Source organism: Planococcus citri, chromosome 5 (assembly GCF_950023065.1).
Source record: "Planococcus citri chromosome 5, ihPlaCitr1.1, whole genome shotgun sequence".
Classification (NCBI taxonomy): domain Eukaryota; kingdom Metazoa; phylum Arthropoda; class Insecta; order Hemiptera; family Pseudococcidae; genus Planococcus; species Planococcus citri.
Genome location: NC_088681.1, coordinates 18,638,186 through 18,664,198, shown reverse-complemented (window position 1 = coordinate 18,664,198; position 26,013 = coordinate 18,638,186). Strand labels below are relative to the sequence as shown.

Genomic DNA, 26,013 nt, shown 5'->3' with positions numbered 1-26,013 from the left:
TCCTTTTCCTCGCAATGAATTTTTGAATTCCATTACGAAAAGTTCATTGTTGTACATAGGTTAATATCATAAAAATGCATGACCTGTTTTTTTTTCAAACTTTCAAATCATAGGTTCAAAATTTAACAAGCTTTTGAAAATCTAGCTTTCGAAAAAAAAAATTGGCAATCATTATTTTGAAAACTACTCTCAAGTCTCGAGCCAATTCAGACTCCAAATTTGAGAAGTACGACGTGAAATTTCAATTCCTGAAAAAAGTCCCTGCCTCACCTGCCCTAAGAGGGTTTGTAGGACCATAACATCAAATTGCCTTTTTCCCTAATTTGAAGTGCTCAAAATCGAAGCTCGACTGATTCGACATGGAATATCTCGTTTTCAGTTTTCACTCACTTCGACTATTTTTAATGCAACTTTTACGCTACAAATTCATACGAAACAGGAATTCTCGTGGAATTTTAAAAAAAATATTCCATTCCGGCGAATTTATTCGTTCGTAGGTCTCAACGTAAGTCGTAAGTTGGCAAATTTCAATGCGGGATCCGTTTCATATTTACGGATTCCGTTTTACTTATTCGTTAATCGGATTCAGATAACAGAATATAAATGTTTGAAAAGTTGCTGTCTTTAAATTAAAACTTTCGCCAACTTTTCGGGTCGAAAAGTAAAAAAAAAAAAAAATATTAAAGTCGAAAATTGCGTAATGTGAAAAAAAGATGCCGGAAGTTGAGCAAAAAAAAAAGCAAGAAAAAAATAACTTGTTAAAACTTTTTTGACATTTAATTGCGACCTGTTTTTTTTTCGCTCTCTTCAACAAAGTACCCACCAATTTGCAACGTTATACTATGTCCACCAAAGCGTGCATAAGACTTGCTCGGTGCTATATACTCGTATACTCGTTTTTTTAAAACGCAGGTAGGTACCTTCACCTACGAATATATGTGTGCCAGCTTTCGGTGCTTTTTTTGGTATTTGGTATGGAGGAGGGGGAGGGGGGCTAAATGGAGTAAGTGTATGATGAGGCAAACAGCATCGGTCATTTAGCTGAGAAACGAGCTGGCTAAATATAACGTAACGCGAACGCGTTAATTAAATCTATTAATTCTGCTCGAATTTAGAAAAACTTTTTAGCCGGCTAAGAATTAAAAAAATATTCCAAATAATGCGCAGAAAAAAATACCCTGGTGAGATATTATTAATGACGTGACATCGTCAGACTTCAAAAAACTTTTTTCTTTTTTTTTTTTTCTTCATTTCTTCTATTCGAGGCGGTGTGTGCCGGGAATTCTCCCTTATTACCAGCTATTTGCGGATCCCGTTAACGTGGCATGGTACGTCGACGAAATTGCCATATCATTTAAGAATATTCATCTTTTATCGCGTCCCCCTCGGCGCGGGGGGCGGTTCGCCGCTGCGTCTTTATATCTGTGGAATTTATCTTCGCTGAAGGTTTCTTGGTGTGGGGCGAAGGGAGGTTCAGTGAGAGAAGAAAAACTGAATATGTGCGAGATGTAGTTGATATTTTGGTATTTCAGATGGGTGTACCAGAATTCGTACTCTTCTCGATGAAAATGGTGGTCTGCAACGAGCTTCAAACGCGAGAAGTGCAGTCTGCCAAGTTTGACCAAACAAAAAATGATCTCACGTTTGAAATTTTTCAAACAATATTACCCTCGGAAACATGCGATTCAAAATTTTAGCTACTCAATTTCGTCAATATTTTCGTAGTTTTATCCCCGCAGAGAAAGTAATGAGGAGCAGGAAGTGACAGAATCGAAAAAATAAGACCATTTTGGTGTTCAGCACCTTTGAAAACATACAATTCGATGTGTCGCATGATTTCGACGGTTTTTTAAAATTTTAAAATTTTACCCCCCCCCCTCTCCCTTAATTTAGGAGAAAGGTGCCCTGTTTCAAAAAAAGTGTCGATTTTGAAAACATACCCGAGATCCCGAACTTGCGTAAAAGGTTACCGCTGCAGCAGCTTATGAATTATTATTCCAACAGAAAAATTATTATTTACGGCGAATCGAGTATGCAATTTTATTAACACCATGGTATACTCGGAGCAACAGGATTTACGGCGAACCGAGTATGCAACTAATTCGACTCTTCTGTGTATACTTCCTTATTTAGCACGGCGAAGATGGAGCTGCTAATCTACATCCAGGATTTTGCAAACGTTGAATCCCTTTTAGCTGTGATTTGACTTCGCAATGGTGAAATGATCAGATGAGCTCGGTATGGAAATGGGAGAGGAGGAAAAATATTCGAAATGGGTTAACATTTTTCGAGAAATTCGAATATTTCAACGAAAATGTTATTTGAGAATTTTTGAAGAAGTTTTAAACCCAAAATTGGGTAATGATATTTGTAATTCTCAAAAAGGTGTCGTGTGATCGATCGAAATGGGTTAAGATTCTGACAGAAAATGAAAAAATACCACAAAAACTTCTTCCTAAGTATTTTTAAAGACTTTTGAGCAAAAAATTGGTTCTCGGTTTTTCGAGATTTTTGAAGAAGCGTCGTAAGTATCGCATGATCCATCTAAACGTGTTAAAATTTCTTAAGAAAATCAAAAATTTTCATCAGAACTTTTTTGAGCATTTTTGAAGAATTTTGAGCCCAAAATTTGGTCACTGTTTGTAAGCCTTATGAAAACGTGTTATGGAACCAATCAAAATGAGTTGAAATTTCGTGATAAAATTAAAAAAAAATTATCAAAACTTTTTTGAGCATTTTTGAAGAATTTTGAGCCCAAAATTAGGTCACGGTTTTTGAGCCTCATGAAAAAGTACAAGTATATGACCCATCAAAATGGGTTGAAATTTCGTCATGAAATCAAAAAAAAAAAAAATTATCAAAAACTACATACTCGTAGGTACATAGGTACCTATTTTTGAGCATTTTTAAAGAATTTAGTGTCATGTGATCCAAGTATTAAAATAGATTGTGATTTTATCATAAAGTTGAAAAATTTCCATCAACATTTTTTAAAAACATTTTTGTTGAATTTTGAGTCTAGAATTTGATCACAGTTTTAGAGCTTTACGAAAAAAAGTGTTACTTAACCCATCTAAATGGGTTAAAATTTTCATCAGAAACTCAAAAATATTTTCATATACATAAAAACTTTTTTGGAGCATTTTTGAAGAATTTTTAGCTCAAAATTTGGTCACCGTTTCTGAGGCTTTTGAGCAAGTGTTATGTGACTCATCAGAATGGGTTAAAATTTCGCCAAGAAATTAAAAATTTAGGGTTTGAAAAAAAAGCGTCATGCGATCTATCTTAATTGGTTAACATTTTAGCAAGACATCAATGATTTTCTCCAATATTTTTTTGAGAACTTTGAAGGCATTTGAACCAAAACTTAGATCTATCAAAATGGGTTACAATTTCTACCAAAGCATTTTTCGCGCATCTTTGAAGAATTTTAAACCTAAAATGGGGTCATGCCTTTGAAAAAAAAATGCCATTTGACAAAAAATAAAAAAATTTCATCAACATTTTTTTGGCCACCTTTGAAGAATTTTGAGCCCAACACTGCCTTTCAAAATTGGTTGAATTTCGACAGAAAATCGATAATTTCCTTCGAAACTTTTTGGAGCGCTTTTAAAAAATTTCGAACCAAACGTGGGTCTTGATTTTCAGGGTCTTTGGAAAAACTGGCCTGAAACCCACCAAAATGGGTTGAAATATTGACAGAAAATCAAAATTTTCCATCAATCCATTGAGGATTTTGAAACATTTTAAATTCAATTTGGGTTTTGATTTCTAGACGACTTGAAAAGGATACCGACCTAACAAAATAGGTTAAAACGTTGCTAGAAAATCAAAACTTTCCATCAATACTTTTTTCAGGGCATTTTTGAAGAATTCTGAATTGAAAATTGAGTGTTAATCTAGGTGACTTATCAAAGTACATACTACGTTAAAATTCCAGCAGAAAATCACAAATTCCCATTAAAAATATTTTTGAGCAATTTCAAAAAATTGTGGCTTCAAATTTGATTGATTTTTGAAAATTATCGAATAAGAAGGGATATTCGGCTTTTCAAAGTGGATTCAAATTATTGTTTGAGAAAATACAAATAATTAGTTATTTGAAATGCTTTGGAATCTGCTGCGATTTTTCAAAAATTAGAGCAGGAAAATAACGTAAAAAAGCTAGGGCGAAAAGGAAAAAATTGGCACATTAATTTTTTCTTCGAGAATGTGTTCAGAGGAACCCCCTGAACTACCAAAAAAAAAACCGACCCTCCTACACCTGGAGCTAATTTTTTAGTGGGCTAAAACCGGTTGCGATTCATGTTCTTCGCGTTTTACTCCGCAAATATTAGGTTTACGATAAAAAGTACCATGACAAAAAATGTCCCCCTTCAAATTCTCTACAATTTGATACTACGCTCGATACCCATCCCTCAAGAAGGGTGTCTACAAAAGGGGGTGGAAAGAGTAGGTGTTTCAAAAAAGGTCAGTCCAATAAATTGATCACAGTTACCACTTAATATCATTCGTTTTCGCTCAAATTTTTTTTACAAAGTCTACTCACCCAACTATTAATCACACCACCATTGATTGATCTTCATCCCTCCCTGGGGGTTGGCGGGGGATGCTTGATTTTTCAACTGAATCATATATTTGAAAAACAAATCTGGACATGCGATATATCGAATAGTATGTTTTCGAGGTCGCTGAATACGAATAACAACTTATTTTCCGGGTACAACTCCTCAAAGCCCCTCTATGCCCCAAAAAGGGGGTTAAAATTTTGAAAAATCGTGAAAAATCGAGTGATACATCGAATTGTATGTTTTCGAGGTCGCTGAGTACGAATATGAACTTATTTTTTGGGTCTCACCCCCCCCCCCCAATGTCCCTCTGTGCCCTGACAAGGAGGCCAAAATTTCAAAAAATCATCCAAAAATCGAGTGATATATTATCATTTGGAATGTTTTTGAGGTCGCCAAGCACAAATATGATCTTATTTTTTGGGTCTCCTTTTGAAATTTTGGCCCCCTTGTCAGGGCACAGAGGGACATTGGGGGTGAGACGGTAACTTTGATCAATTGATTGGACTGAACTTTTTTGAAACACCTACTCTTTCCACCCCTTTTTTTAGACACACCTCTTGAGGGATAGGTATCGAGCGTAGTATCAAATTGTAGAGAATTTGAAGGGGAACATTTTTTGTCATGGTACTTTTTATCGTAAACCTAATATTTGCGGAGTAAAACGCGAGAAACATGAATCGCAACCGGTTTTAGCTCCCTAAAAAAATTAGCTCCAGGTGTAGGAGGGTCGGTTTTTTTTTGCTAGTTCAGGGGGTTCATCTGAACACATTCCCGAAGAAAAAATTAATGTGCCAATTTTTTCCTTTTTAAAACCGCTATTTGCCTGCTCTAAATATAGAAACTCGAAAAAAAGTTTTGAAAGGTAGATATTTTTGATTGCTTCTTGAAATTGCTTCCAATTTTGATAGGGAAAATTTTGAAAATCGTGATCCAATTTTGGTTTTAAAATTCTTCAAAAGTGCTCACAAAAAATGTTGATAGGAATTTTTCATTTTCTGTAGAAATTTTTTGAATTTTGACTTTGAGGAGAGATGGGTTCAATTTTTTCCAATAGCTCTTAGCTACCTATAATACATATTACAATTGTTCTTTTGTATCCTAATATTGACGACTCCACCCCCCCAACCCCCTCGCAATATATAATCTTTATCATCAACCACCAAACACAATAGAGCAAATCACACAAATACAGATCTTCTCGATCTCGAAGAAAAACTCAGCTCCGGTAGATAAAATCGAAACGACTTCGACACAGTTGGCATTCGCACCAGTGCGGCGCGCCGAACTCAATATAAAATGTTTACGATCGGTGGAAAAGGTTGAAGGCGCGACGAAAATGCGAGCTGGAAAATTATTTAGTACCCAGGAAGAAAATTGAAATCGCTGTCAAACATATAAAGTCGCGTTTTAATTACCATTGTGTTAAAACACATCCTATCCGCGTCCCTCCGCCATCGTCACCCGCCTCCCCACTCCCCAGCCACGTTCGCGTAAACCGCGAAAATTGCGAGACGCCTTGGGCGGCGTGTACGCTGCGCCGCCGACGACGAATTAATTAAAATGCAAACATCAACTGCTCGGCAACTCGGTCGAAAATTAAATACTGTACAAAATTCGCTCAATTACGTTCGAAATACAAATACGTCGAGAAAAATTTATCACTGGGGTTTGGCAGAGTGAGAGAGAGAAATGCTTATAGGGTGTCGTGTAAAGTGCGGCTGCCTTTTTTCCTCCGCTTCTCTCTCCTCAGGGACGGACAAACAGAGCGGAGAAATTAGCCTCGTGTAGAGAAGAGAGTTTTCAGTAGTCGTCGTAGCGTGAAAAAGGAAACGCATTAAAGACGCTCTCCCCATCTTCCCCCTGCTTTTTTTCGATAAATTGCCTATCGATAGAGAAATTAAGCGACATTTGTATAAATTTGGCGACAAAAGCGGCCCGCTATCGAATTTATCGCCCAAATTATTGTGTATAACGGCGGCCCGATGGTAAAACGGATTTTAATACCCGTTTACTGCATATTTCAAACGTGCACGCGCCCACGACGCCCTGTCTGCTACTTCTTTTTAAACCAAACCGAGCGAAGGCGAAGCAGAACACTGAGAAGAGAAAAAAAAACGTGATTTTATTATCAGCTAGTCGTCTTTTCGCGCGCGAGTTTCACAGTCATAAATAAGTTTCTGGAGACGGTTTAAAGTGAACCTCGGGGGCCGTGCGCGCAGCGCAAGCGTCTATTTCAAAGATGAATTTCGCGGGAGGTGTAAATCCACGGCCGTAAATTATTCCGCACAATACATCGCCATCAAATTGTTGATTTATGTTTGCACAGAAAGTTCGTTTTCGTCGTTTTAAACCCCCCCTCTACCCCCCCTCCTCCAACATCCACGTTGACTATGCAACCGCCTCCGTCATCATCATCATCTCTCTTAGTGGCCGCCTAAGCATTATCATCTCTTCTCCCTACCCCCCTCCTGCCTCTCTCGGTCCTCTGATGAGAAAAATTTTTCAATTGCGTAAGCCCCTCGACGATTTTATGGTCGAGGTTTTAATTTTCAAGATGCCTTTTTATTCGAAGCACTTTTTTTCCCCCTCACATCCAACCAAGCACCTTAGACGACTACGCTGCCAAGGATGCCTTTTAATCTACATTCCGCGACAATTACTATTCGCCGTCTACGTAGAGTTTACTTTTTGGTTTAGATTTGAGCACAAACCTTTCTTACTGGAGACGTCGTCGTCGTCTTCGAGTTGAAAAAAAATGACTTCGCGGTAATTAAAATAAGGCGAATGAAACGTAAGGAGGCGGGAAAAATTACGCAGGCCCAAACAACGAGATCGTTCCAACTGTTGAAATACTTCGAAACTATTTTTGTATCTGACAATGAGCTCTCTTAGTACGCTTTCGAGAGAAATTCAACAGTATAAATTTTAAAATTTTTGTAAAATAAGGTCAAGCATAAAGTTGAGTACGTGCGAATTTTTCTGGAGGAAGAAATGAGATCGATTAGATACAAACTTTAGAAATTGACGAGATCCTCGATATTTCTCAACTAAAATTCAGATGACGGATTAAAAACCATGCATCATATACCAACGAACACTTGGGCTGAAATTTTATTGAAGGCTGAGAGCACGTTTTAAAAAAAGGAAAAAACACAGAATCTAACTGAATGTGTAAAATGAAGGTGAAGTATCTGTCTCCTCCATATAAGGAAGTTTCAATTATTCATGGATATGATTTTCACTTGAAACTTGATCGTATGGGAACTCCACAGGATTATTTTTCAATTATTCAGAAGTCTGACAAGATATCAGAGAATCATTTTTGAGAGTTTGATGTGATTTTAGTAATTTGTTGATTTCTTTTAGAGTTGTCAGAAGTCAGTCCTGACATCCAAAAATGTAATTCGATGTAATTCGAAGTTCAGAAGTTGGGTTTTTTTTTTTGTTCAAACTTCACAAAATCTTGTACAATCATGCACTCAAACAATTCGAAACCTGCTCAATTTTCTAGCATTGAAAAAATGACTATTTTTTCAATCATGTACGAATTTTTTTTTTGTAATTTACCAAAAATTACCACCAATTTACCAAAAAATCACATGTTATTTGATGAAAATTACTGCATGAAAATTCACCAGAAATTGTAATTTACCTGAATTACCCCTAAATTACCAAAAAATTACCCGTAATTTACCACACAACTACCTGTAATTTACCAAACAGTTACCCGTAATTTACCGAAAAAATAACTCATAATTTACCAAAAAATTACCCGTAATTTACCGGAATTACTCGTAATTTACCAAAAGTACCCATAATTTACCAAAATTACCCGTTATTTACCAAAATTACTCTATTTTACAGAAAATTACCCTATTTTTTGGTTATTTGTTGGCATGATAATTTTTTTTGCCAATTACCCGTAATTCACCAGCCAGAATTACCCGTAATTCACTAGAATTACCCGTAATTCACCAGAATTACCCGTAATTCACCAGAATTACCCGTAATTCACCAGAATTACCCGTAATTCACCAGAATTACCCGTAATTCACCAGAATTACCCGTAATTCACCAGAATTACCCGTAATTCACCAGAATTACCCGTAATTCCCGTAATTCACCAGAATTACCCGTAATTCCCGTAATTCACCAGAATTACCCGTAATTCCCGTAATTCACCAGAATTACCCGTAATTCCCGTAATTCACCAGAATTACCCGTAATTCACCAGAATTTCCCGTAATTCACTAGAATTACCCATAATTTATCAAAATTACCCGTAATTTACCAGAATTACCCTATTTTACAAAAATTACCCCATTTTACAAAAAATTACTCTATTTTTCTGGTTGTTTTCTGGCATGGTAATTTTTTTGCCAATTACCCCAAAAAATTTCCTGCTATTTACCAAACAATTACCAGTAATTTACCAATCAATTACCAGTGATTGACTAAACAATCATCCGTAATTTATCAAACAATTACCCGTAATTTACCAAACAATTACCCGTAATTTACCAAAAAATTACCCCTAATTGGCCAATAAATTACCCCTAATTGGCCAATGAATTACTCATAACTCGTTGACCAAAAATTAGCAGTTCTTCATTTTAAAAAATAGCACTTTTTACAAAAAAAAAAAGAATAAAAAATTCTTAGAAAATTACCAGGAGAATTATTAATAAAAAGTAGGTACTAAGAGAAAATGACCAGTGATTTATCAAAAAAATGTTATCAGTAATTCACTTGAAAAAATGATGAGCAATTTACCAAAAATTTACAATCGTTTTACCCAAAAATTTGTAAGTTTTCCTTGGCAAAAATTACTGAAAAGTTACCAGTTATTTACCCAAAAATTACCAGTTATTTACCTAAAAATTACCAGTAAATTACCTGAAAATTACCAGTGATATGAAAAAAGTCTTCGGATTTTACCAAAAAAATGCCAATAATTTACCTAAAAAAGATTTCAGTGCACTTATATTACCTGAAAGATTACCATGTAATATACCGAGCAAATTACCATGTAATTTACCGAGAAAATTACCATGTAATTTACCGAGAAAATTACCATGTAATTTACCGAGAAAATTACCATGTAATTTACCAAGAAATCGTCCAAATTTTCTGTTTTATAAAGTTACAGAAATTCGAACAATCAATGATACTGATAGTTTTCATATAAATTTGGTAAGGGTTTTAAAAATTCATTAAAAATCGAAAAATGAATTTTAACAATCTAAAATTTTGGTCAGGGGTGTACTTTTGCATTATCTTCCGATTTAGTTTCATCCAGTTTGAGAACTTTCATGCTGGTTGTCAAATTAGAAACGTCACATTTCTTTCTGAAAAAATGTCACACTTGATGATCCTTCTCACGAAAGTTTCAAGTATTCATCCACAAGCTGATTGGATACATTCAAGAATCAAAATACCAATCCTGAACACTACTTTTATCTAGTTAGACTAATGACAATCGTTCAAAATAATCAGAAAATAAATCCATTCTACACTTCACGTTGCTAAATTAGAGTCTACACGAGTAGAAAATCACACGTATCATCTTCGAATACCACGTACATACCTACGTAAGACTCGTTTATTCAAATTTTTCTCTCATTTAGTAGGCAAATTACAATAGGTAAATTTACTCCGCGAATGAATCGCTTTGACGAATCTATCTACCTATAGAATATACGTACGTAAACCTGATGAAACTACATCTTCAACACCTCCTCCATACGTAATGTATCCCAATATGCTACGTTATACGGTAAACGTTTGCTCGTAAATTATGACATATTAAATTGCAGCATGGCGCGGCGGAGGAGATACGTGCATTATTCTAAAAACGACGACAACGATGACGTTAAAACGTATCATTATATTCGACGTGTGAATTTTTCCCACTGCGAGCTAAGTACACATTACATTGTACTCGTATATAACGTCGACGAGCGCCAGAGTTGGAATTGGCTGCGATATACTCGTAGGTATAAGCTAAAGCTAACCAAAGTATGTGTGCGTGTGAATGAAACGAGTGACGCTGGTAATTGTCGAAGACTGATAATTACACGGTAACTTGTGTCGTGTTACACTCGACAATTTAGTAAGTTCAACTGACACCGACCCAACCCGCGAGCCTCCGGGTACCGAATAAATTTACCATCGAACGTGCACAATTGAGATACTAAAAGGTGGTTACAAGACATGCATATTTAAATCGCATAAACACCTTTTACGTTTCAAAACTCAATCATCGGTTTCTATGTTGTACGATTTGCCTTTAGCGAGCATTGTTTCGTATTTTAAGAATAGAGATACTCGATACTCATACTCGTCGTGTTTCAAACTACATATAATCGGGCTGCCTCGGGGGGGCTGAAGGGCACGAAGAATGGCTTTTGTGCAAGAAAATTACCCCCGATTACTACATAATAAGGGAGTAGCTGCGAGAAAAAAAGTTAAGTACTTGTTCTACTCTACCTCGTATGCGAATGAAAATGTTTTGCATAGAAATAGAAAATAAATGAATTTTCTATACGAATATACGATGAGAACGAGAGCACCTTTTTGATAATTTACCAACATATTCGACGAATCGACTCATTTTGCTCATAGTCACAAAGATGCTGTGACCCCCCCCCCTGACCTTCCTCTTGTACTAAAATATTGGAGAAATGCTCATAATTTTGAAAAATACTTTTCTACCGAATGTTTACCCTACTCAAGGTGACTTGAGAATGTTGCACGCTGCAAATTTCGATTATCCACTTTTGTTCTAGGAGCGCCTGGCGCAGAACCCGTATGGCTCATTCCATGTCGAATCAGTCAGTTTCGGGCTCAGGTACCTATATACTACGAATTGACTCAACATTTTTCTGTAGACTCTCAATAATCTGTAGGAATTTCCAGAACTACTCAAAACAATTCAGGTGGGCAAGATAGGTAGTCGGGAAGCCCGCTTTAGGATCCATTGCACCCCCCCCCCCGGTCGATTCTCTGGGACAACTTTTTTCATAAAGGGAGAGTCCTAAGGAACATTTCTAGCCCTTGTATTCAAAGAAAAAAAAGTGGCCCTACTTATAAAATGGCGGCCATTTTGATTGGCAGGTCAGCCGAAATCGCAGATTTTGCGTTCCAACATAGGACTTGCACAAAATTTTTCAAACCGTACAAAAGTAGATCGAAAGATCAGGCAAAAATTTATCACCTGTTAAAATTTTAAGTGCTAAAGTGCGTTTTTCGATTTTTGGTGAATTTTTGAACATCAAATTCAGGCCAAAAATGAGGGAAAAAATCAAAATTTTACCAAATTGACCAAGAAAGCTGAAATTTGGGATAACCCCTATTTTTGACATGCCAAATCGATTGGAAACTGTTTCAGTCCGTTTTGAGCACTTCTGTAGCCTCCAGCAGATTTTTAGAACTCGAAATTCCCACAAAATTTCATCAAATGGAGTTGGATAACCGAAATTTACTCTGCAAACTAATTTAAATACGCTACGAAGTCAACTGCAGGGAGATTTCAAGTCGTTTTGGAGCCTCCAGCGTTTTTTTGAAAATTACTGGAGCCTCCAGCAGATTTTTGAACTTGAAATTTCCCCAAAATTTCATCAAAAATGGAGATGGAAAGTCGAAATTTATTTTGTAAAATAATTTCAATAAGCTACGAAGTCGACTTCTGGTGGATTTCAAGTCGTTTTGGAGCCTCCAGCGACCTTTTGAAAGGTCGTATGGCGCTTTTTGGAAAATTGAAATTTCCAAAAAGTAGCTGGAAGCTTCAAAACCATTTGGAACCACTCTGTAGTCGACTTCATATCGCATTGAAATTAGTTTGCGAAGTAAATTTCAGCTTGCAAACTCCATTTTGATAAAATGTTGCGGGAATTTCAAGTTTCAAAAATCTACTAGAGGCCCCAGTAATTTTCAAAAAGTCGGTGGAGGCTCCGAAATGACTTGAACACACCTGAAGTCGTCTTCAGAGGGTGTTAAAATTCAAGTGCACAGTAAATTTCAGTTTTCCATCTCCAACACATACTTTTCAACTGTCCCCAACTAAAACAAAACAAACTTACACTACAGATAAAAGAAAACCCACCTACTATCCCTGACGAACCCTCAGAAATTCAAAAATTCATCTCCCTAATAAAAAACATCAACCTCACAAACCAATCTAACCCCCCCCCCCTTACGGGTGTAATAATCTTGTAATTATAAACACCCAAAAAAAATCTCCATTTGATGAAATTTTGTAATAATTCAAAGTTTGAAAAATCTGCTGGAGGCTCCAGTAATTTTAAAAAAATCGCTGGAGGCTCCAAAACGCTTTGAAATTTACCTGCAGTACTTCGTAACGCATTGAAATTAGTTTGCAGAGTAAACTTCAGCTTTCCAACTCCATTTTGATGAAATTTTGTGGAAATTTCAAGTTTCAAAAATCTGCTGGAGGCTCCAGAACTGCTGAAAACAGTTTGAAACGGTTTCCAATCGATTTTTGGCATGTCAAAAATAGGGTATATCCCAAATTTCAGCTTTCTTGGTCAATTTGGTAAAATTTTGTCTTTTCCCTCATTTGATTTTCAAAAATTCTCCAAAAATCGAAAAACGCACTTGGGCATTTAAAATTTTGACAAGTGGTAAATTTTTGCCTGATTTTTCGATCTACTTTCAATCGATTAAGCAAGTTGAAAATAGAGTGAAAACCAAACTTTAGTCTTTTATGATGATTTGATCAAATTTTGATTTTTTTTTTGTGAGAAAAGGACGAAATTTGATTTTTTTTGGAATTCTCAAAAAACGATAATTGATTTTCAGTCCCTGAAATTTACGCTTGAAGTGGAGGTATATTTTGTAATCCTCTCCTAATCCTTCTTCAATTGATTTGTGAGGTTGAAAACAGAGTGAAAATCAATTTTCAGTCTTGTATATTGATTTGACCAAATTTTGATTTTTTTTTCATGAGAAAAGGACCCAATTTGAATTTTTTAAAACTCCTCCCCCCCCCCCAAAAAAAAACGAAAAATGGATTTCAGCTCCTGAAATTTTCGCTGAAGGTGTATTTTGGAATCATCTCCTGATCCTTCTTTGTCAGATTCAAACACGTCTGGGCTATTTTGATTGGAACATTTCTCCAGTCAGAGTATTTAATAAAATATTCTGGTCAAAAAAACGTAACCTTACTCTAGATATCCCACTGGAAATCAGCTCAAATGTGGATAAATATTTTAAGCTGGTCGAAAATGAGCCATAGCTCGTTTTTTACGTGGCCAAATTGATTCGTTTCACGTCCACTGAAGAAATTCTAAAATTTTGGAGAAATCAAAAATTACACCGGAGGCTTCAGAATGACCGGAAAAGGTAAAATTTGATTCAGGAAAGCTGATGTCAGAATTTTCACAATTTTAACTAAATAAATATTTAACAAAAAAAAAGCATAAAATGTCAAAAATTGGTTAATTTTGAATTTTTAAAAATTTGATAAAAATCAAAAAATCAATTTGGGCAGATGAAAGTAGGTAGTTATGAAGGCATCAGGCCATGATCTTTCCAAAAATGTCAGCTCTGTTCGAATCAGAAGTGGACACCACGAAAGGTTTCCTCCTTAGTATCAGAATAAGATGTTCAAAAGATCCAACAACAATTTTTAAAAAATTTGTAGGTAAGTATTTCCATCAATTATTGTGAAATTTTCATCTTAACATCATTGAAACTACTCAGTTACTCACTTATTTTCATACATGGCATTTCATTCAATTATTTCAGCTTCGAAAACTAAGCTTGAACTCACCTGAAACAAAGAAAAATACAAAACGGATTAGTTGATTTCAAATTATCATATCATAGGATTTGTCTTCTTGAGTCAAAAATCGAATTCCAAAGGAAAATCTGGTAAATGGCGATCGGGGGGGGGGCATCACACACCCTCAAAAACCATAAAAATCCATACCTATCTAAAAATGTGAAATAAATTTCGAGCATTCTGCTAAGTAGATGAAACCTCAATAAAATCTGAATTTCCTAAAGAAAATCAGACTGAAAAATCGATAAAAATTGAAAACATATGTAATCCCCCTACCCATATAAATGTAAACGATTCTCATTTTCATTCTCCCCTCTATTCCCTTCCCTCCACCTTTGATAAAATACCCAAAACAACTCATTACACTCCATCAAAACACACCAGTGTACAACTCGTCGCAGGTACGAGTACATGGGGGAAAAACGACGACTTATTTCGACAATTTGTTAATTTTTTTCTAACGAGAAAACTTCTTATAATGCAGGGTTAGTTTGCACTTTTGACGTGGCTTTTAATCAGTTTATACATTAGTTCGACTGCTGTTGGAATAATGAAAATAGGCGTGTTCTTTGCGTCGGGAAGGTACTTCAACCTGCTGTAGAATTATTTAACGTTATAGATTGAAAAGTTGATGAGTTTTTAAATTAAAAGATCACCGAGTAACGCGGCGCGTTACGCCATAGCCTGGGTACAGCTTTTAGACGTGCTCGTGCTCGCAACTTTTCCCTACTCGGGCCACGAGAAAACGAGTTTTTACGCGAAAATTATTCGTCAAAATATACCAACTACGCCGTCATTTTGACGTCGAATAGGTACACTAGGTGCAGATTGCCAACACCGCCTTCGTCCCGCATCCGTCCGTTTCCACGAAGGAAAAAAATTTCCGCCAAATATTCGCGCCAAAGAAGCTTACTTAAGCTTATGCGGTTACGCCGACGAGGTAATCCTCGACTCTCTAATCCGCTAAATTTACCTACCACGATTATTCGAGCCAATCGAGAATTTATGTGGGTATACGAGTGAGTCTCGAGTATGGTGGAAACTTCCATACGGCGCGGCGGCGGTTCTTCCTTCCAATGTTGCATCCGAATAAAATATTTGAAAACGATTTCGCTAAAAGGCTCTACACGTATTCCCTCAAGATAGAGAAGTACATACCTTGTATAGGCACCCAGCAGTCTCGTGCCTTTTAGCGCAGCCAGCGAAAGGGATGAATTGACCATTAGTTAATCAGCTTATTAACTTTCAATGGCGAGTTTTCTTTATTCTCTCAACTGACCTTTTAAGATGATTTTATTTATAAGCCTGTAATCTCCTAATTCACAAACTTGGCCGACACTTCGGTAAACAAAAAAAAAAAAAAAAAAAAAACATACAACAGCGAGAAAATCATTCGACCAATTAGAATTAAATTTTTTGAATCGATAACATTAGCATAAAAATGATACAAAACTGAAAAAAATGATGAAAAAAACACTCACACATTTAGCGTGAGAAGACCGACTTTTCACTATAGTCCGGCATATGACAATAGGAGTAATTGCATCCCCCCGCCGATCCTCCGGGACAACTTTTTTCTTAAAGGAGACATCCTAAGGAACATTTTTTTTTTTTTTTTTTTTTTTTTTCAAATCGTTTATTATATTATCTGGCTCGCGCCAATACATATAAGTTTTCAAGGAATTAATCACAGAAAAATTTTTATAAATAACATCACATGTCCAAGATATGTTGCCTTTTAAGGCGACGGGTGTTCTCTGCAACATCGAGCAGGACAATGGCCTCTATGTTGGGGTGGTTATGCAGCCGTCTGGAATATGCCTCGGATTTCTTTGCTATGACTCTGTCCACAGGGTCCAGGCGAAGGTCTCTACGAAGATCCTCATTTGCAATGTACCATGGGGCACTTGTAATTTCTCTCATAATTCTGTTCTGGAATCTTTCAATGACTAGTCTGTTGGACTTCTTTGTAGTACCCCAGATTTCGCATCCATAAGTCCACATAGGTAGGAACGTAGATGTGTAGATGAGTTTCTTATTGGCCAGGCTCACTGGGGAGCGCCTGCCAATGAGCCACTGGAAGTTCTTTAGAAGTAGGTTTAGTTGGGTTCGCTTTTTTCGAACATGTTCCTGCCAGTTTAGCTTGGAGTCAAGATGTAGTCCTAGGTACCTCGCACTAGAGGAGAGAGGAACTGGGTTTCCTTCAATGGTTGTGGGGCAGTAGCTATGCTTCCTCAGAGCAAAATCCACTCTAACAGACTTGACTTCGTTCAGCTTAATTTTCCAATTTCGAGCCCATTCAGCAATGCCATCCACCTTGGCCTGGAGTTTGGCAACAGCCAAGTTGTAATCTCTGTCCGTTTCAACCACACAGGAGTCATCAGCAAATAGGTACTTTCCAGGGAAGTCTCTGGTAAATAGTATGAATAGAATAGGCCCCAGGACGCTACCCTGAGGAACACCAGCTTCTATACAGGTGTATGGCGATGCCGACTGACCAATATGAACACTGAAGGTGCGATCACTCAAGTAGGATTGCAGCAACCTACATAGGCATGGAGGAAAGATTTCCTGGAGCTTGTGAATGAGCCCCTCATGCCACACTCTATCAAAGGCACTGCTTACATCGAGAAATACAGCTGGAGCAAACTCCTTGTTCTCCAGTGCTTGGGTCACGATGTGAACAACACGATGGATTTGTTCAATAGTTGAGTGTTTGGGCCGGAATCCAAATTGAGCGTCTGGTATCAGGTGATTTTCTTCAATGGTTGGAGTCATTCTGTGCAGTATTACTTTTTCAAGTAATTTTGACATTATTGGGAGCAGTGAAATAGGTCTGTATGAGCTAGGGTCCTCGGGGGGTTTACCAGGTTTTAAAATGACAATCATTTTGGCTTTTTTCCATGCCAAGGGAACATAGCGAAGACGCATTACAGCATTAAATAGGCCAGCAAGGTAGATAATGCCTCGGCGCGGAAACTCTTTGATCATTCTAGGTACAACAGTATCTGGACCAGCGGATTTGCGAAGTTTGATTTTATCAATCAAGTTGGCTACTTCTAAAGGCGAGGTTGGTTTTATGGTGCCTGCATCAGATGAGTTCAGAGCAGGTTGTACCGCAGTTGCAATGTTGTTGTCCTTGAAGGAGCTCTCAAAATGGCTAGCAAATAAGTTTGCCTTGTCTAGGTCACTTCGGGCCCATGATCCATCTGTGTTTTTTAGAGGAGAGTTGTACTGTATGGGCCTCCGAATGTTTTTAGCTGCTTTGTATAGTGAGTAGCCTGCTTCCTTGGTAGGAGCCAGAGACACTAGGTATGTGGTGAAGGTATGGTTTCTCCATTCCTGGAGGGCAAGCTTGACTTCTTTGCATAAGCGATTGAAGTGAGTTTTGTTGGTTGCTGTGCGATTTGACTGCCATGTCTTCCTTGCTTTCCTGCGATTACGCACCAGGTCACGGATAAATTTAGGATAATCAACCCTAGGCTGGCTAGGCTTTGAATAACTGGTGCACTGGCTCACACCATCAAGCAGGGTCTGAGTAAAGCGTTCAACCTGCTCATCCAGCTCGAGCTTTGAGTTTGGCCAGTCTCTTAAATTAACATTCTTGTCTATGTAGTCGCGATACTGGTCCCAATTTGTGGATTTATTGACCAGTGGGCTGCGTCTAGCTGCACAAACAGGAGTACTGACCACTGCTGCAACAACTGGTAGGTGGTCAGAGCTTAAGTCTTCAATGCATTCGACCTTAATGTTGTGTTGAGGTAAGTTTCTTGCGATGAAAAAGTCTATCACATCTGGGAGCTTTTCACGATCAGCTGGCCAGTATGTAGGAGCACCTGCTGAGATTGGGAAAGCGTTGAAACGAGTGTATGCCTTCTGAAGAACTCTGCCTCGAGGAGAGAAAAGGCGAGAGCCCCAATCTGGGTGTTTTGCATTGAAGTCACCGCCGATTATCCACTTTTCACCTAGCTGATGGAAGAGATCGACGAATTGCAACTCTGTAGGAGGGAAGCGGGGAGGAAGATACACACTACTGATATGAACAGTCTCGTTGGAGACCTGCAGAGCAATTATGGATGCTTGAATACCCTCTGTAACATAGGCACCAACATCTGTGTGGGATAGAACATTCTTAATGAAGACTGCAGAACCACCTCTTGCAACAGAGCTGGGATGGTTGGCAAGATAGACTGAGTAATTAGGTATTTTTGGCCGACTGGAGTAACTGGTCCAGTGAGTTTCAGATATTAGAGCAATATCAATGTCATTAAGGTGCAAAAAGGATGCTAATTCGTCCTTCCGAGAAGCAAGACCATTGGCGTTCCAGCACATGACTTTGAATCCGCTGGCCAGGGTCATTTTTTCTTTCAAATTTTGTGAAAATTTAAAGTTTCAAGAATCTACTGGAGGCTCCAGTAATTTTCAAAAAGTCGCTGGGGGATCCAAAACGACTTGAAATTCACCTGCAGTACTTCGTAGCGTATTGAAATTAGTTTTTAGAATAAATTTTAGCTTTACAACTCCAATTTGATGGAATTTTGTGGGAATTTAGAGTTTCAAAAATCTGCTGGAGGCTCCAGAACTGCTCAGAACGGGTTGAAACCGTTTTCAATCGATTTGGCATGTCAAAAATAGGGTATATTCCAAATTTCAGCTTTCTTGGTCAATTTGGTAAAATTTTAATTTTTTCCCTCATTTTTGACCTAAATTCGATTTTCAAAAATTCACCAAAAATCGAAAAATGCACTTTAGCACTTGAAATTTTGACAGGTGATAAATTTTTACATGATCTTTCGATCTACCTTTGTAAAGTTTGAAAAAGTTCGTGCAAGTCCGATGTTAAAACGCAAAATCTGCGATTCCGGCTGACCTGTCAATCAAAATGGCCGCCATTTTGTAAGTAAAGCCAACTTTTTTTTTTGGCAAGTTTGCTTTAAAATGTTCCTTCGGATGTCCCCTTCAAGAAAAAAGTTGTCCCGGAGGATCGGGGGGGGGGGGGGGTGCAATTACTCCTATTGTCATATGCCGGACTACTAAATAAAAATATTTTACGAATGAATTGATTCGTTTTTTTTGAAACACTTGTACAGCAATTGATCTGTTTATAATCGAATAGAATCATTTACGAACGATTGGCGATTGAACAAATTGATTGATTTCTAGGTGAATCATTCGCGAACGAATTGATTCGTATAATTGACTCGTTCGCGAACCAATCGAATCATTTACTGAATTTTTGATGAATCATTCGCGAACGAATCGATTCGTATAAGTGACTCGTTCGTGAACGAATTGATTCATTTACTCAATTTTTGGTGAATCATTCACGAACGAATTGAATTATTTTTTGTGAATCATTCGCAAACAAATTGATTCATGAATAATTAATCATTGGTGAACGAATCGATTCATATGATTAATTTTTGGTAAATCATTCACGAACGAATTTATCAATTGTTAGTAAATCATTCGCGAACGAATATTGTTGATGAATTATTCGCGAACGAATATTGTTGATGAATTATTCGCGAATGACTCGATTCTTTGAATTATTTTTCGTGAATCATTCGCGAACGACTCGATTTATTCAATTTATTTTTGATGAATTGTTCAATGTTCACGAACGAATTGAGAAACCTATTAATCAATTGTCAATATCACACATGATTCGTTCGCGAATGATTCCCTCAGATGATAAAAATCGTTTACGAACGAAAGAATCACTGAAAAATTGAAGTCTGTATGAATGACAAGACGAAACTTTAAAGTTTTAATCTTGACACCAAAAATAGACTCAATTTGTTCGCAAACGATTTTGCTCAGAGTACATATAGGTATGAATCATTCGAGAACGACTGGATCCCCACTAATTCAAAACACGATGGAAAAAAAAAGATACGCGTAAAAATTTGAATTTTTCACATCCATCAATAAGAGTTGAGAACGATTCGTTCGCGAACGATTCGATCAGGGGCGAAAAAATCAATCATAAATGAATGAATCATCAATGAGCCAGACATTCATATACTAGATAAAATATCATGCCTTACTAGATGTACATATATCACCAAAATTGAAGTTGATTCGCTCAGAAACGATGAATCATTCGCGAACGAATGAATCATTTGCGAATCAAATCACTTAAAAATTAAAACACAAGATAACGAGAACGATTTTTTAAACCATGCAAAAATGAAAATTGTGAATTATTCGTTCGCGAACGATTCGCTCATGGGGGCAAAATCGTTCACGAACGAATGAATCACTGAAAAATCAGAGTCTATTTATTAAAGATACCTTGATAAAACTGGATCATTTTAATTTAATCCTATTTATCAAAAACTAGACTCAATTCGTTCGCGAATGATTTGCTCAGAGTTGATGAATCATTTGAGAACGACTAGCTGCAACTGGATCACTTCTGAATCAAAATACAGCGAGAAAAATTGCGAAAAAATTCGATCTTTTTTAAATTCATCATTAAGGAATTGAGAATGATTCGTTCGCGAACGATTCACTCAAAGGGGAAGAAATCGTTCGCGAACGAATGAATCACTGAAAAATCAAAGTCTGTACGGATGACACGACGAAACTCGACCATTTTAATTTAATCCTATCATCAAAAACTAGGCACAAATCGTTCGCGAATGATTTGCTCAGAGTGGATGAATCATTTTGAGAACGACTGAAACTGGATCACTTCTCGATTAAAATACGGGGCGAGAATATGCGGAAAAATTTGACTTTTTTAAATCCATCAATAAGAATTGAGAATTATTCGTTCGCGAACGATTTGATCAAGACGAAAATTCTGTATGGAATTCTGGATGACATGACCAAACTTGGCTATCTATTTTAATCCTATCACTAAAAACAAGACTCAATTCGTTCGCGAACGATTTGCTCAAAATCGAAAAAATCATTTTAAAACACGTGAATCATTATTAAATGAAATTTGGTGAAAGAGAAATTGGTAAAATTTGACTTGATCAAATTCATTGACAAGAACTGAACAACGATTCGTTCACGAACGATTCGATTAAAGGTGAAAAATCTACATGTTTGTAATTTATTCATTTGTGAACGATTCACTCAGGAATAATGAATCATTTGAGAACGATCGAATCACTCGGAAATCAAATCAGATACGAAAGAACATATGTATTTTAACGAGACATTTTATAATCTATGTATCAAGGAAAATTATGAATGATTCGTTCACGAACGATTCGCTCAGAGAAAGAAACTCGTTCGCGAACGAATGAAAGACTGAAAACTCAAAAAATAAAAACATAAATCATATTACGAAATTTTGAATAAAAAGGACTTGTTTGGCAAACTTCGAAACAAAAAGAGGGCTTTTTAGGCAGACAAAGCAAAAATCAATGCTTTTCGGACGTTTGATCAACATTTACGACCATTTTGATTATTTCATCAAGAAACTTAGTACTTCCTGAAAATGTGGACAGAAAAAGATGACAACATTTAGCCAATTCACCAAAAATTGACTCAATCTGACAATTTTGACAAAACACGAAATTTTTTTGACAATTTTGGCAGAAAATTACAATTACTTGACAACTTGGTCAAAAAACTATTTTCTGAAAATTTTTGACAGAGAAACATTACAACTTTTAGTCAGCTCGCCATAAATTGACTCTCTCCGAAAATTTTGACAAAACTCTGAACTTTTTTTGACAATTTTAGCAATGAAATTTATTTTCTGAAAATCAGGTGTCCAAAATATGCGAAATTTTCTCTACTTTCGATTGATATTATTTTTAAACCAGTAAGATTGAGTAAGTATAGCCTTTCAGGAAGAATTTACCTCAAAAAATTCCTCAAGCCGGTCAAAGTGGACACAGTACTTACCCACCAAACGTATTCCAGTGGGTAGAAAAGAATACACATCCCTGCAACACTGTTCCCCTCTGATTAGTGGCTTTTGGACATGGGCTACGTGTTATTTGAAAACTACTACGTATCGGTTATTTGTCAATAATGAAGCGTACCTGTCAACTTAGCATGTATTTGGAAAACGTTTCGCTAAACTATCACTGATATGGCATTTATCCACCCTGCACCCTGCGCTGCACCTATGCTATAGCCACACGGTGGTCGATGCGAAGGTAGGGTAGGTACATTTCGCTCGTACTGTATTATAAATGGGCTGCGGTCGTGTTCGGGATAAAGATGGATATTTTAAACGACAATGTTTCCCTCGCTCGCTCACTCTCTGCTTGGTCGCTGCTATCGCTGCGTTATAGTATATCAAAACCGAGTGATTGTTATAAGCTATAAAGCTCTCTATATCGTATTTCCGGGTGTTGGTATGTGGACAGCGAAGCCAGCGACGGAAATATTTATTTCATCGTTATTAAACAACACGGTTTATATTATTTAACGTGTTCATTTGATAATTCATAACGCCAAGGGGGAGGGTGAGAAGAGGGTTGGGTTGACCTTTGCCTTTGTACACAGAGTCGATGGTGGGTTTGATGTTCAAATGCGAGCAATTTTCCATCGTCTCGAACATGTCAAGGTGTGTGATTACATAATTTAAAACTTGATGAGAAAGTGTGGAAATTGCCAATTTGTTGTTCGTTATCGTTTCTATGCATACAAGGTGTCAGAAAATTTGATTTTTAAAAGGTCGAAAAACCTACCTGATTTTTTTTTCGCCAACCCCCCTCCCCTTCAGCACCCTCCGTGTTCTGGACCCAATTCGTTCTCACTTATCACATATGCGCCAGTTTCGTTCACGACAACGCAACGCAGCACAAAAAAAAGAAACGTTTTTCGATTTAAGCTTCGTTCTTAAATGCTAATTAACTAGTAAAGAGAGCTTACTCTTACAGAAACAAAGCAGAAAACGTTTGCGAACACCGCACCACGAATATATAAGGTACTCGTACATTCATTCAGAAGACAAGGTTGCAAAAAGTTTTCATATTCTTGTACCGGATAAACTTTAGTCGTATAGTCGAATGATAATTACCGGGTTCCGAACGCGTTTAATGAAAAGATGCGCCATATCCGCGTTTATGATTAAAACGGTGTTTTTAACTACTTTGCTGTGTAGTGTGTGTGTGTGTGGATGTGGAAATGGTTCGCCGAAGCTGACTGTGAGTGTGAGATGCGTTCGCTAACTTGTACTGTAAATGGAATCTTGGCTGTTTGCAGGCAAAAGGACTAATTTTCATCGATGCTAAGTATTTCTAATTGTTACGACCGACATAGGTTAGGTACTTAGTGAGTTAGATTGTAACAGGTAAGTAGATAGGTATTCGTGTTATGTAAGTTTGGCGAAATTTACTCGATTTAATGTTGCGTGGCAGTAAGTATGGCACTATGTTTGGATTTAGTGTGTCTATAGAAATGTAGGTAAGTTTTTGTGTAAGTAGGTGGATGTCTATGACAAGAGATCTGAGAGTAATAATTTGAATTTGATGGTTCTGTGACATGTGAGGATTCATTGAGGTCATTATAGTAGCCTATGAAGCTATTTTTGAAGTAAATGTTCGACATGACATCTTTACATATTTCGATTCATTAGTGATTCATTTCAAGTCAAATCATGTTTTTACCTCTGACGATTAGTAAAATTATTCACGAACAAATGATCTTCAGTTCTTAACTTCTTATTTTTGAATTTGAAAAAAAAAACTGAAATCTCGATACGATTTATTTCATCCGGATTTGATTTAGTCGTTCTGAACTGATTCATTGTGAATAACGAGCGAATCGTTCGCGAACGATCTGAACCCAGTTTTTGATTATTGGATTGAAACTGTCAAAGTTTCGTCATGTCGCATTGTAATTTGAGTTTTTTAAAGGACTCCTTTGTTCGCGAACGACTCTTCTCTTTTGAGCGAATCGTTCGCGAACGAATTGAACCCAGTCTTTGAATATTGGATTAAAACTGTCAAAAGTTTTGTCAGGTCATTCATATGTAACTTCAGCTTTTTCAAGGACTCAATCGTTTGCGAACGATTCTTCTCATTTGAACGAATCGTTCGCGAACGAATTGAACTCATTCTTTGATTACTGAATTAAAACTGTCAAAATTTCGTCATGTCATTTATACATGATTATGTAACTTGAGCTTTTTCAAGGACTCATTCATTCGCGAACGATTCTTCTCCATTGAGCAAATCGTTCGCGAACGAATTGAACCTAGTCTTTGATTATTGAATTAAAATTGTCAAAATTTCGTCATTTCATTTATATGTAACTTGAGTTTTTTCAAGGACTCATTCGTTCGCGAACGATTCTTCTCTTTTGAGCGAATCGTTCGCGAACGAATCAAACCCAGTCTTTGATTGTTGAATTAAAACTGTCAAAATTTTTGTCAGATCATTCATATGTAACTTCAGCTTTTTCAAGGACTCAATCGTTTGCGAACGATTCTTCTCCTTTGAACGAATCGTTCGCGAACGAATTGAACCTAGTGTTTGATTATTGAATTAAAATTGTCAAAATTTCGTCATTTCATTTATATGTAACTTGAGCTTTTTCAAGGACTCAATCGTTTGCGAATGATTCTTCTCCTTTGAACGAATCGTTCGCGAACGAATTGAACTCATTCTTTGATTACTGAATTAAAACTGTCAAAATTTCGTCATGTCATTTATACATGATTATGTAACTTGAGCTTTTTCAAGGACTCATTCGTTCGCGAACGATTCTTCTCCATTGAGCAAATCGTTCGCGAACGAATTGAACCTAGTCTTTGATTATTGAATTAAAACTGTCAAAATTTCGTCATGTCCTTTATATGTAACTTGAGCTTTTTTAAAGAGCAACGATTCATTCGTTCGCGAACGATTCTTCTCCTTTGAGCGAATCGTTCGCGAACGAATTGAACCCATTCTTTGATTATTGAATTAAAACTGTCAAAATTTCGTCATGTCATTTATACATAATTATGTAACTTGAGCTTTTTCAAGGGCTCATTCGTTCGCGAACGATTCTTCTCTTTTGAGCGAATCGTTCGAGAACGAATTAAACCCAGTCTTTGAATATTGGATTAAAACTGTCAAAAGTTTTCGTCATGTCATTTATATGTAACTTGAGCTTTTTTAAAGAGCAACGATTCATTCGTTCGCGAACGATTCTTCTCCTTTGAGCGAATCATTCGCGAACGAATTGAACTCAGTCTTTGATTATTGGATTTGGATTAAAGTGGTCAAGTTTCGTCATGTCACCCATATAGACTTTGATTTATCAGTGATTCATTCGTTCGCGAACGATTTTTTCCCCTTGAGAGAATCGTTGGCGAACGAATAATCCACAATTTTCATGGATGCATGAATTAAAGATCTTTCGCGTTATCTTGTGTTTTTGGGTGATTTGATTTTCAAATGATTCTCTCGTTCTTGAATGATTCATCGTTTCTGAGCGAATCGTTTCCGAACGAATCGACTCCAATGTTTGTTTTTATGGCAACTTTTCGATATTTTTTTAAATTTTTATTGGGAGCACAGCACCTACAAAAAACCTCTGGTTTAAGTTGAATTCAGCAGATCTTATGACATTTTTTGCGGAACTGAAAACTGAAATTTCCAAAAAATTGTTAGAGGCTCGAAATCGGCCTAAAACCATTTTTAGCTTACTCACCATGTTCAAATTGGAGTA

General features: G+C 36.8%; 1 protein-coding gene across 2 annotated transcripts in view; it reads right to left on the bottom strand.

The window, feature by feature from the left end:
* LOC135846515 (uncharacterized) overlaps positions 1 to 26,013 on the bottom strand; it is a 540,933-nt gene that overhangs the window by 86,021 nt on the left and 428,899 nt on the right. The window contains exon 1 of one of the 2 annotated variants that reach the window (XM_065365650.1): positions 14,303 to 14,364. The exons of the other annotated variant lie outside the window; for it this stretch is intronic. Coding sequence (XP_065221722.1) covers positions 14,303 to 14,321 — 19 coding nt within the window. The 5' untranslated portion in view covers positions 14,322 to 14,364. Of the gene's footprint in view, positions 1 to 14,302; positions 14,365 to 26,013 lie in introns of those variants that run through there. 2 annotated transcript variants of the gene reach the window in all.